At 37.4% G+C, this 13,191-nt stretch overlaps 1 protein-coding gene across 1 annotated transcript in view; it reads right to left on the minus strand.

Annotated features, from left to right (window-relative positions):
• Positions 1–12,447, minus strand: part of vegfc (vascular endothelial growth factor c) — a 57,567-nt gene extending 45,120 nt beyond the window's left edge. Inside the window, exon 1 of the mRNA XM_053502111.1 lies at positions 11,832–12,447. Coding sequence (XP_053358086.1) covers positions 11,832–11,954 — 123 coding nt within the window. The 5' untranslated portion in view covers positions 11,955–12,447. The remainder of the gene's footprint in view (positions 1–11,831) is intronic.
• Positions 12,448–13,191: the final 744 nt, after the last annotated feature.

Below are 13,191 nucleotides of genomic sequence, written 5' to 3' on the forward strand. Positions count from 1 at the left end.
ACCCAGGGAGCCTAAATTACTGAAAGGAGCTCTATTCAACAGGAAAAGGGAATCACGGCTGGGTCATTCTGCCAAACGACAATTTGAAACACATGAGGAAGTCTAGAAAGGACACAATGAAGAAAAGGAATTAGAATTTTTAGAGCATTTAACAGGAACCCTGATATAAATCATCATCATCATCCAGATGCTACATGGTGGTCAAAAAGTTCCGGCTTTTATCTGTAAAATAATTCTTTATATTTGTACATCTGCAGTTTAATAATAACAGAAATTACTGTATATTAAGTTGAAGGCATCCAAAGAGTACTCAATGTAAACATGAAATATGACTCGAAAAAACATGTCCCTTTGTCCCAGTCATAATGCAATCCATATTTGACTATTACTTTAGCAAGTAAATATATGTCTCAGAGCTCCCTCAAAATGTGTGTGTGTGTGGTGTTATTGCTCAAGCTAAAAATTACCCATCAGATAATGCATTTTTTCATACCTCAAACTCACTTTATTTCACTCCTTCTCCCAATGTTCTTATTATATAAGGTTGCAACAGGGAAAGGGAAAAGAAAAATGCTTTCTTTAAGTTCTGGTAAATACAAGAATGGAATGCATTAAAAAAGAAGTAAAAAGTGGATCGGCCCCCCCTTTAAAGAACAGGGGTACAGAAAAGGGGGAACAAATGGTGGACATGAAACCAAAAAAATAACCATATTTGACTATACAGTATGTAGTGAAATAGGACCATAGGGCCACCACTGATTAGATGTACATATGTTGCTTTGATATTGTTTGCATCTACAATTCTGTCATTTTTTTAAAACTATGAAAAAAATCAAATAAAGTAAAATTTAATAAAGGGTCTTACTCCGAACATGTGAAAATATACTTTGGATGTAACTTAAACACAGAACACAATTCAGTTTCAGCAAAAAGCTAAATTTCACAAATAGTTTGTTGTAAACCTGTTAAGTATCCTGATATTAAGCATCCATATTTTTGTCATGAGTGTGTACAGTAAATTTGATGTTGCAACTGCCAAAGACAGCATGCTGTGAAGAAACCGTATCAGAGAGGAAGCTTGCGATGTGGTTTTATCAGACACAGGAAGCAATGCGGTTTTACTGTGGGAGTCATGGCTCCTCGGTGTGCAACGTGTTAAAGCAATCTGTAAAGACAAGCAGCTCTGCACTTCGTCGAACTCCAGCTGAAAACATGACCATGAACACGCTGTTGCCGAAAGGTCAGAGTTCAGAGACACGGACGTTTTAAATCGAGTGCTGACCCTGAGTGTAGCCTCCCTTGGAAGAGATTAGAAAGTGTGTAATGGATCTTGTGAAGGCCACCAACACTGAGGGTCTTGTAAACTCAAAGACCAGAAAAAAAATTTCAAATATCTCAGGCTTCATAAATCAGCTAGTTAGCTAGATATGGTGATAAAAAAATGTACATAATCTAGTTAAAATTTAAATGATGTACATTTTTCCTAAAAAGCATTTCACATTTGATTTTATAGAACGTCCATAAAATCAGTTAGTTCCAGTTCTCATTTACGTAATCATAGTTATAAGGTCTCGTCCTCCTTACCACCTTCCCTTTTTTTTTGCTTTAAAGTTAAAAAGACAAAAAAAAAAAATGCAGCTTGTCATGTTATAGTGCACTAACTCTCCTGTTTAGAAGAAGAAAACCGTTACAAAGCACTGACACTGGGGACTCCTTCCATAAATAAATTTTTTATTTATATATTCTTCTTTAATATACCTTACAAATATAAATTACAAATTTTTACACCCTGCAAATTAGCTATTTAAACCTAGGAGAACGATTATCCCTAACATTGGATAAGTTGTAACGATTCTGAGATAATGTTCACCAGCGAAGCAATGTTGTTTTTGAAAGTTAGAATGACTTAGACTACTGTTCAAAAGTTTGGGGTCACTTGCAAATTTCTTTGTTTTTGTTTAGTGATTTATTTTATACATTCTACAGCCATACTGAGGATTTCAAAACTATAAAATAACACATATGGGATTAGGTAATTACGTAACAACAAGAAAAACAACAGTTAGTTGTTATTTTAAGACACAGAGGTCAGGCTTTCTGTAATAGTTCTTGCGAGAACAGTATTGTCAAGTGCATTTGCAAAATCCGTCAAGCACCATAATGAAACTGGCTCTCATGAAGGCCATCCCAGGAGGGCGAGACACAAACCTACCTCTGCCGCAGACAAGGAGTTCATTTAGAGTTATCAGCCTAAAAAATGACCAATTAACAGCACCTCAGATTAGAGGCGGTATGAAGTCTTTACAGAGCAGAAGTAGCAGAAACATCTCAATATCAACTGTTCAAAGGAGATTAATGCACTTTTTGGGCGCCTTCAGCATCCCTTTACAATGTAGAAAGAAATAAAAATCAGGAACCATCATGGAGTTAGAAAGTGTAGATGAAATGACTTTAAGATTACATTAAATGAACGACCCGAACACAAAGTTTTGAATACAACCTCTAAACAACTAAATGGTTTTAAGGTCACATAACGTTTCTAACAGGCTTACACATCCACGGTCCCATAAGTTTCTAAAAGGGTTGAGAAGCCCTGATCGGCGATCAGGACGGACTTGACAGCTTCCCGGACACAGCGCTTGCATCTCACATGTCAAGCATCTCTTAGTGTTGTAATGTTAATACTTTACTGTTATATGGAGTTGCATTTTACAGTTTTTACAGGATAGATCTCAGACATAAAGTTTCTTTTTTTCTACTATTTTGGGCTGCCATTGAAAGTAATATTTAAATAAAATGCTGTTGTTCTGTATTATTTGTGCCTCTCGATGTTATGTAAGTTTGTTTACTACAGTAGTATATTCCTTAGTGCTCCAGTGGTAAGCATGCAGTGCTCTCAAAGAAGATTGAAGTTCATCAGTCCTGGTATTAAGACTATTTTATGCAACAGTGTGTTAGGCCTTGTTCACACAGGCGTTAAGTTTTTGGATAAACTAACATGCGCTAAACGTACTAGACGTTGATGTTGCGTTTTGTAGCGGCGCTTGATTGACTTCTACACTGGCGTTCGTTTGTCTCTGTCTAACGTCAGCCTGCAGCCCAAATTGTAGTTTGTGTGTTAACCTGTGGGGGCAGTGTGTCGGGAACTGGATATAAAAGCCCGCCGCTACTGGGTTCACTCTCTGACTGCACAACGTCAGATCAAAGGAAGTTTTTTTTTTGTGGTATATGAAGAAATTTCCGCGTAAGTTTTTCAACAATTATTTTTTTTATTTTGCCTTTTTCCGCATTTTTCTATGTATAGCATGTAGGATCATGGGATATATCCGGTCCTCCGAAGCGTAAAATAAACGCGAAGAAAACGCACTAGAAGCGGTTTCCCTGCGTTCGTTGGGTTTTGAACGCCAAGAAAAAGCTGCATGCAACGTTTTTTTAATGCCGTATAAACGCGCAGCTGGACAAACGCACGTCACCAAAGCCCACGTGAACACTCCCATTGACTCCCATGTGTAGAAAACACTCGCCGCTTGATCCGCGCTCACCGGATGCTACGAACGCAAGAAAAACGCTCGATTTTAACGCCTGTGTGAACAAGGCCTTATGGCCATTTGTTCCACGTTTTCCCTTCATCATTTTTTCAACGATGTACAAATGTTATTTCATTAAATTATTTTTAACTTTCAAAAACAAGACAATACCAGTTGTTTCAAAATTCATAGTGTTGCCAAATTAACATCATTACATTTTGCCAACCAAGGGTTCCTGCTGGGAAAGTATTAAAAAAGCGAACATTAATATGACCTTGTCATTTGTAGCAGCATTACTGTCAAAGCGGCTGCTATATAAAAATATCAAGACCTTCTGAACAATCAAGATGGTGCATTTAACAGCACTGTGGTGTAAACTAATTAAAAATGAATTAAAAATGAATGGCCCCCCAAAATTTCTTACACATTAAAATTTAATTATAAATACTTAGCAACCTAAATAATAAAGATATCCATATTTATAGATCCTTTTCCCCATGGTTTATCAAGCACACTTATTGTTCCTAACCATTATCCACCTGTTAAATAATGTCCAGATAAAATAAGTTTATACATTTACGTTAAAGGAATGTCTTGCATTGGGTATTTTGGATCTGCAGCATGTTTTAATTTTCCTTTTTTTTTTTTACGTGAAACTTGTTTGACTTGTTTTAATTGTTAGATTTGGGAAGAATCACTGCAATGTCGTTTAATCTGATACAGGAAGTAATGAGTCTTTTTTGTTCCTCTTTCTGTGGAACTTCATGGTGGGTTCTATGGAACAGATTATCATGCGAGATACAAGTCCATTTTTATTAGCTACAAAAAAAGTATAACTACAGACAACAAACAGAAACCAACTTTTCTGACCAGCTACATTTTTGCCAAATTAGTTTTGCTCTGGATTCTGCTTCACTGCATAAATAAAACATTAAACATGATTTTAATATAAAAAAGCAGTACAGCTCTAGGGCTTGACGTGAATGGAGACTGTGTCATGGACCATACCTAAGCATGTGGCTTGTATTTCCTCTACAGGCTTCACTTCCTTTTGCTAAATATTGCATTCATTTTTGACGGCTGTAAAGTTGTAACAGCTCACAGCACTGCACAGCTACGAGTAAAGCGCCGTGTTAATGAGCTGCACGCACATAATGAGGTGCAGGCCTTCATTATAGAGATATAAAAGCAGGACATGTGCAGCACAAAACGTGGACTTCCGTAAAATTTTGAACATATCGGAATGTGAAACTGGCTTGAATGTCAATTAATAGTATTGTGGATGTAAAGCAATTGTTATAATCTTGGTTTAGACTAATTGAAAAATAAGAAAGTAAGTTCTATAGGAGCTTCCATAAAGATTGACTGCTGAAGTCTGGATTAGCCAGAAGGCTTTATATAATGCATAGCGGTATAACTCATACAGTAGTGCGGTTGCAATAACACTTTATGCACTGCCTGGCAGAGAATTTAATTTTATTTCATTTTGCATTAAGCAAAGACTAAGGATGTTGCTTAAAAGACAGGAATGGGCTTAAGAACTGCCCAACACAGTAATAAAACTTGGAAAGGATAGTGAATTTACGTATATATGTCATATCATACATATATATACATATATATATATATATACATATATATACATATATATATATATATATATATATAAACACACAGGGTGGGTGAAAGGGCATTAAAAGTTCGTAACAAAGTCCATATTTTTAATAAATTTATTGAAACAAATTGTACATGTACTTTATTAAATAGGAAAATAAATGAAAGTCTTTAAATTTCAACCTAGGCACTGGTGATGACTTCTTGCATCATTCACAGAGACTGTGCTCATCAGCTTTTCTAGTATTTTTGGTTGTAGTCTTGCATTTCTTTCTTTCTTTCACTGTATGCCACCATCTCAGCACAAGAATGATGGAATTCCATACTTTATAGCATGCTGCGGTAATACCTTGCTCCTAAACAGTCAAGTGGTCGGCCATCTTTGTTTAGGGTGCGTGTGCAGTACTATTGACGTATAAAATCCTGTTTTTTTCTTTAGTTTTATAGGCATTCAATATTACCAAGTTACTTTTCAGCCACCCTAAAAATAAAAATAAATACCCCCACACACACATTTTATTGCAAATTTATGAATCTGTCAATTTGTAAATTTGAAAATTGCATCCCAAATGTCTAAATTTGACATTTTTCTAAGAACAATTTTTCTTTTATTGCAGTAAAGTTTTTTTCTAGCTTTATATTCTATTCTATCTTTCTCTTTTAGTTCACAAACAGTCGAACAAGCAGTACTGCATATTATACTTTCTATGGTTGTGTACATGATAAATAAGATTTGAATTTGGTCAAAATAAATGAGTGTAATGTGAGATCACTTTAAGTGCCATGTTCAATAATATTGAAAGTAACAGTGTTTTCACACATACAGTATCATGTGATGAGAACACATATGATTGGGACTAAACAGCTGTGTGGTCAGAGGAAAACCACTAGTTAATGAGACTCATCAGTGATGCAACCATCATGTGTAGTGGCCACTGTACAGGCCTCTGGAGGCAGTCTTATGATCTGGAGTTGCTTCAGTTGCTCCGGTCTAGAATCAGCAACGTTATATGGCATTGAAATAAAGTCAGCCGACGACCTGAATGTACAGAAAGACCAGATTATTACATCTTTGGAGTTGTACACATACAGAGTTTGGCGCAGAGTTTGCTGTAAGGTGGACTTAAAATTGGATTGCTTAAACTGTGTGTTGCTTCTCTATTAGTCTAATGTGTTCTTTTATTAGCGTATTTACAGTAGGTATGCAGCTACATTAGTTACAGTATTTTAATTCATGTGATAGACATCCCATAATATCACTGGTGGGAACTGGAATTGCTGCAAAACTAAACACAAGTTTATAACACGGATATTGTCCAGAGCTGACAGAGGGATTAAGTCCATAAAGAGTATAGCCAAGAAATACTGCAATGAAATACAGCAAGACCCACAAGGCAAAATAAAAAAATTAAAAAAAAGATGCCAAGATGGCTAAGTGCCAAAATAAAAACATTAGGTACATTAATAGGACGTGTATAATAATTTGACATATTGATTTCTTTCTTCAAGCAGTCATCCAAGAGTACATTATGGATGTTTCTGCCGCAATCTAAAAACCTCCAGGTTTCTTAACCTTTAAAACATGATATTCCTGTGGGGAGAAAAGGAAAAAAAAAAAAAAGCTCAGTCCTGCACGACACCTTAACTTAAGCAAGAGGCTTTTCTTTCCCTTTTCGGTTCTGCCAAGGAAACCCAGCAATAGAGCCGGATAATAGAGCTGGACTCTCGCCAACTTGCTTCTGCTAGGATTACACACTAGACTGTGACAAAGTCAGACTTCAGAGCTGGGAATTTAAACTCTCCAGATGGTGCGAGAGAGGAAACAAGAAAAACAAGTCTTTTACAGTTAACGAGTGCAAATATAATTCAATTTGCTCTTTTTATTGCTCTCATTTTACAGGCAAGCAACATGGTTGGAGAGGAAATATTAAGATGTTTAGCAAGGCTGTAGTATTTCATATGGCGGATATACAAGCAAGTACATTCAAGTCAAACCAGGACTTTTAATTTTGCAGTATAACAGAAAAAAGTTTTCTCAGGATGCCGGAGCCATGACCGGACCGCCTGCTTTACATCTGAATCGCTAGCCTCCCAGGAACCGAAATATATGGAAATGGCTTGGAGAGAGGTCAGGAGTGTACAGGGAATGTGGCAATAACTTTCAGCCGAATTCCTGCAATGTGCAAGTGGTGTTACTAAATGATTGTGTGTACAGTTCCCACAGACAGATGCGTCTCTTCCGTAAGTTAATGACAACTTATTCGTTAATTTTCAATTAGGTGTTCCACTCGCTGAATGTTCACCGGAATAACTGCAATGGGCTTTAATGGGTTTTCTGTAAATGTCACTTTCACGTCTACAATTACTACAAATGTCATCATAAGACACCCGGTTTGACTTGAAGGCAACAATGACCTTGTAAAAGTGTACCTCGTACATTAAGCGTTAACTGATTTATGCCGTTTATTAAAAATCGATGAAGAAAAACAAATGGGGGTCAAGTCAACATTGTCAGCAATGATGAAAAAAGTTTGGGCAAATTAGTCAGTCAGAATTTTGTGATTTCATGAGGATAAGTGAAAGTAGCAAGACTTTAAAGAAAGACAGATTGGAACATTTATATACACATTCACTACAGTAATACGAAAGATTAGTCATTAGTCATGAGTATAAGTAATCTGAATCTGTTCTGTATGAAGCTGTGATTAAAGCACCAAGCACGAACTCTAAACCTCGCTCCAATCTTTACCAATCTAAACTTCATGCACTACTTGGCTTATGCAAGGCAAAACACTATGTTAAACTTTAACAGCTAAATTTCATCAGAGAAATAGATAATTAATTACATCCTTGGACCTTATCTGGATCATGAACAAATAGGAGAAAAAAAGAAATGTATGTATGTATATATATATATTCTCTGCCAGTCCGCCAGTCTGGCTGCAATTCTTGTCGCCTCCAGGAGAAGACATTTCACAACTGTTACACATACAAAATTGCTCATACATGCAATGCCATTGCAAATACAACATTGTTGCCCAATCCTGAAGCACTGAAGGACAGCAGAAGCTTGGAGTCCCAGAGGAGCTTAAGGCCTCATGCTCAGTGACGTGAAAGTGCAGAACGATGGCTCTGATACAGCTCTGGACGGCTGGATATCAGAACGCAGATAAGAATATAATCCCTTCCACCTGTGTGAAATCTGCAGCTCTACCTGGGTGGTGCATAGACACAGGCATCTCTCAGTCTGCAAACACAGACACAGTGGAAAAGAGGGGGAGCCCCAAGACCTGTTTTTAATATGCAAGTTATTTTGAGATAACGAGGTCTCCTTGTCTGGACAATTTGAATTCTCATAGAATTGAAGTGGCTATACAAGAAAAAATGAATATTTTCACAGAGATGCTTACACTGCTAATAAGAAACTCCAGAGAGAAACAAAAGGACAAGATGGCTAAGGAGAATGTGGTTATTTTTTCTCTGATGTATGCCAAGCAAGAGTTCTCGTTCTTGTTCTCAGTCACTTGTTTTTGCCTTGTTTCCCATTGGCTCACAAGCCCATGAGGTTAAAATTCACATCTTTATATATTCACTTAATCAGTGTGAAGCAAAAGTAACCACTAACAAAAGCAAATCTGCATTTTCAAGTTGCTGGTCCTTTCCTTATTAGTGTATTATATTTTCCACTGGAGATGCTTTATATTTTATTAGCAATTTATTCACCGAAAAGAAGTAGTACAGCATAGTTTTCATATTTCCCATGTTGTTGTAGCAAGAGATCAAAAACCTGAAATGCTAGGTCTAAACTTTCGAGGTTAACCTTAAAATTCCAAGCAATAGAGAACAGCTCTGGTTTGTTTGAATCTTGATTTAAATGGCTACCGGGGGTCCATCAAAAAAGTTTGGACAAAGGGATCGACAGAGACTACCCTGGAACAAGGCACAGAAATGTGGTAAACCATCTCAAGCTTAGTTTTACTAAATTAAAAACAGCTGAACCTATCATTGTCAAAAAGTCCTGGAACAGAAGATTCTCCGCAAACAAGACAAGACAGTCATAGAATAAAATATGAGACACATGACAGCAAGTTGGCTGTGTTGTTTCTAAAACTAATAGGTGTATATATTCTCATCTGCACAAATAACCAAAAAGCTGGGGTAAATGTTGATGTCTTGGGTCCAGAGGTAGCTTAAATGGAACCCAAACAACCCAAGGAACCATTCTTCTTGTCAAAAAGAAGATAAATGGTCTAAGGAGGTTGTGGCTACAGTGTGATAATATGGGGTTATTATTCTTACTGGCACCCCTGCCCAGCTGAAACCATAGTAGTATTGGAGAAGCTGCAATTTGGACAAACGGCTCCACAGTGGTCTTTTATTATGAACAAACCTTTGTGGGGCTGATTTGTTCTGCATAACTTAGAACCTTTGTCTTAATCCAAATTAAGCAGAGAAAGTGTGGAGGAACCTGATGAGACACCAGAGTCCTGATTGTGGGTTATTTTTCATTTATCTTCTGGTCAGGATAGTAGTTTATCCAGAGTCTATTCCAGGAACAGTAGACATGAAGAACCACAGCATGGATATGCATGTAACACCAATCCTTGTCAGAACTTTATATCCATATGTTCACACATTAGTTTACATCTAGGTGCAATTTAGACGATTCACCTCCCATGGTGGGGAAAAAATGAAGAAGAAAAAACACAGCAGAACCAGGAGGAAACGCTTACAAAGATGCTGAGAACATGTAAAACTCCATACATTCTGTAATCTGAGCTCAACATCAAACCCAGGAGCTGTGAGAAGATGGAGCAATGCATCCCACTGAACCACAATATAACCTTTGGGGTATTTTGTAGGATATAACGTAATAATTATAATAACAAAGAAATTTGAAAACCAAATCCCTTGCTAACCTTTTCAACCAGCTGCCCCTGATACATCCATAATTCTGTGTAAACCCAAAAGGTACAGTGTTGATAACTGAGAAGCAGCTTTTCATCAGCATAGCGGGCGATATTCACATTCAGATTATTCCATGAGCGAGAAATCTGGAAAAATCACTGACGAGTGATGCCTAGTGAGACCTAACAAGGTTGCTGATCATTCCCTCGGCTGTTCACAGCCACATGTGCAATTATAGACCGATTTCTCACCTCCGTGGCACAAGCACAAGACAAACATGCCTCGTATGGATTTCAAATAAACCATTAGCAAATAGCAATCTCTTATTTTTGTTTCTGTTTCGACCCCCATACTTCTTGGATTCCAGCTAAATGATTCTTAATAAGCTTTGAATTTTCGGCCACTCCAGAGACTTTAAAGACAGTTAAGAAAACAAAAGAGAACAGGGTCCAATTTTGGGCAATCATGATTACCCTGGAAGCCCACATTACTTACGGACATATGGGAAGGGATTCAAGAGGTTGTCAAGATTATATATTTAAACATGAAAAAATTTTTTTTTTTTTTTTTTTTTTAAACAGGCATATGGCAACATTTACACACTTCACACCAAAAGCACTGTTGTCTTTAACATTAAGAGCAAAATGAAACTATATGTACTGTCGCAAAAGTGTGTTATTGTTTATTTAATCCATGATTGTTTCCTTTACTCACGTACTTGTAATTCAATTTGACAATGTAATTTTTTCTTCAGAAATCATTAGCCTGATTTATCTCTCAACTCTGTGTACATTTAGTATAAATGAAATATATTTTTTAGAAATTGCAATATCTCTGACTTTTTATGTTTAAGTTAAATGTCCTTTTTTTGTTTTTTTTTTTCCAGTTCACTATTTAATAGACATTCCTAATAGAAATGAGCAAGCAGCATAACTTTAATCCAAATATGCTTAATTTACTGAGTATATGCGACATAATTGTTAAAGGTATGCTGTACAGTATATGCAGTTCCAGGTGAAGGATTATACAATAAAATGCCCAAAAGGTGCAAGCACAAGAAGTTGTAGGGAATTTTAGCAAGCATGTGGACTTAAAGGTGCGAACTTGCCCCTTCTTGTGACACCTGGAGCTAGGATAAGTTGGTTTATAATAATTTTCATCTTTTAGGAGATATCATGGTCATTACAAGCTTACAGACGTTTTACAGAAATGAACACACTCGTTACTTCTACTTAATTTATATAATATATATTCATTTTTTATGTTAGAATTAGTTTTTTTTGTATGCATTTAATAATATTAGCACCACATCTGAATTTAAAAGTTAATAGATGGGTTTTTATGGTCAAATGGCCACGTGTTTGAGATTATCTGTCATTTTGTATAATCTGCTTCTGTCTCTCTCTCTCACACACACACACACACTTGGTGACCCAGTAACACCTGCCCCAGACTCCACCACTCCTCCATTCCTCTGCTTCATTCACTCGCCCTGTAATCTCTCATCCATGATTTCTTGCACCACTGCATGTTCTCACACTAATCCCACCCTCCTGGTGTGCTGAAAGTTTAAGGATCTGAAGAACACTATTCTTGCTCAGACCTTTTTTTTTTTTTTTTTTTTATCAAACACCCACTAGACAGCACAATGACATTACTGCGATACGAGGAAAAGATCGTAAAGCCCGGATTCTACTACTTCTGCACGTGTAATGTTTTTGTTTATTTGTTTTGCTTTTCTTATAAGTACGACATCATGCTTTATTTAATTTCCGTGCTTACCATGCCATCATCTCCCTCCTCCTGCTCGTAATCATAGTACTCATGGCTTGATGGGAAAGCGAGGTTCGCGTAGAGCAGCGCCGAAAAAAATGCAAACCACACTGATATTCCAAGAAAGTGCATCTTAAAGAGGTCAATCTCCCTCTCAAAAATATCCGATCTGATCCGATGCGATCCGATCTGAAGCCCCTGTCCGTCTCTCTATCACTCTTTCTCTCTCCGTCTCTGGTTTCTTTGATGTTCAGGAGTTCAGAGTCCAGAGAAGACGCGCATGAAAGTAATCCCTTTTAAAAGTATCTCTTTTCACACAGACATTGAGGACATATTTGGGTGATGATGATGATGATGCGGATGATGATGGTAGTAGTAGTGATGGTGATGATGTTGCGTTAAATGTTGTTAAAGCGTTGCCCGGTTTCTCCTTGCGCACTCGGCTTTAAGACGAAGCCCCGGGTCCGACTCTCATGGCATCAGGTTTAAACGCGCCGGGTTTGGTTTTTATATATTGTTTTTTTTTTCCTTTTATCTGATCCGCGGTGTTCTCGCCTGGTGTGTGTCTTTTTTTTCTTTCTCTCCGTCTCTCCCTGTCCGCTCTTCTCTCCTGCTTTCCCGCGAATGATGCACCGCGCGACGTTTCACGGAGAGAAATAGGAGCCGAGGCACGCGCCCCCCTCCCAACCCGCCTCCTGTGCGCGCGACCACCCAACGACTTTTATAGACTTATTTATAAACTACACTATCACGATAGATAGATAGATAGATAGATAGATAGATAGATAGATAGATAGATAGATAGATAGAATACGGGTGTATTATATTATGTGATATAGATATACACAGTTATATGCAACTTGATGTTTATATACAAATTATACACACACACACACACACACACACACACACAGAAAGAGAGAGAGAGATAGTTGTATTTAGGTGTGTGTGTTTGTGTATGCGTGTTGTTCAGAGCTTCTACAGTGAACGTGTCTGATAGGAATAAAACACTCCTGCTGACTTTCAATTAATGCAAGCTTTAAAAAGTGGCCAGAAACAATGACGTCACATACTTATTTGCATATTAATAGGAATGCCATGGTGATTTGCATAGCTTAAGATTGCCTGAAACTGTGAGGTTCTGGAGACATGTCTTCAGTAAATAGGGCACTTCTTCGCAGAATAGAGAAGCACACAATAAGAGTCTAGTCTTTTCTGATGCAAGTCTGGTCTATTTGGAGAAAACCCAACAAGCACAGGGAGAACATGCAAACTCCATGCACAAAAAGACCCAATGTGGAAATCGAACCCAGACCCTGGCTATCCAGGGCTTCAGTGCTAACCACTAAGCCACCATTCTGCCATTTTA

Source organism: Clarias gariepinus, chromosome 8 (assembly GCF_024256425.1).
Source record: "Clarias gariepinus isolate MV-2021 ecotype Netherlands chromosome 8, CGAR_prim_01v2, whole genome shotgun sequence".
NCBI classification, from domain to species: Eukaryota; Metazoa; Chordata; class Actinopteri; order Siluriformes; family Clariidae; genus Clarias; species Clarias gariepinus.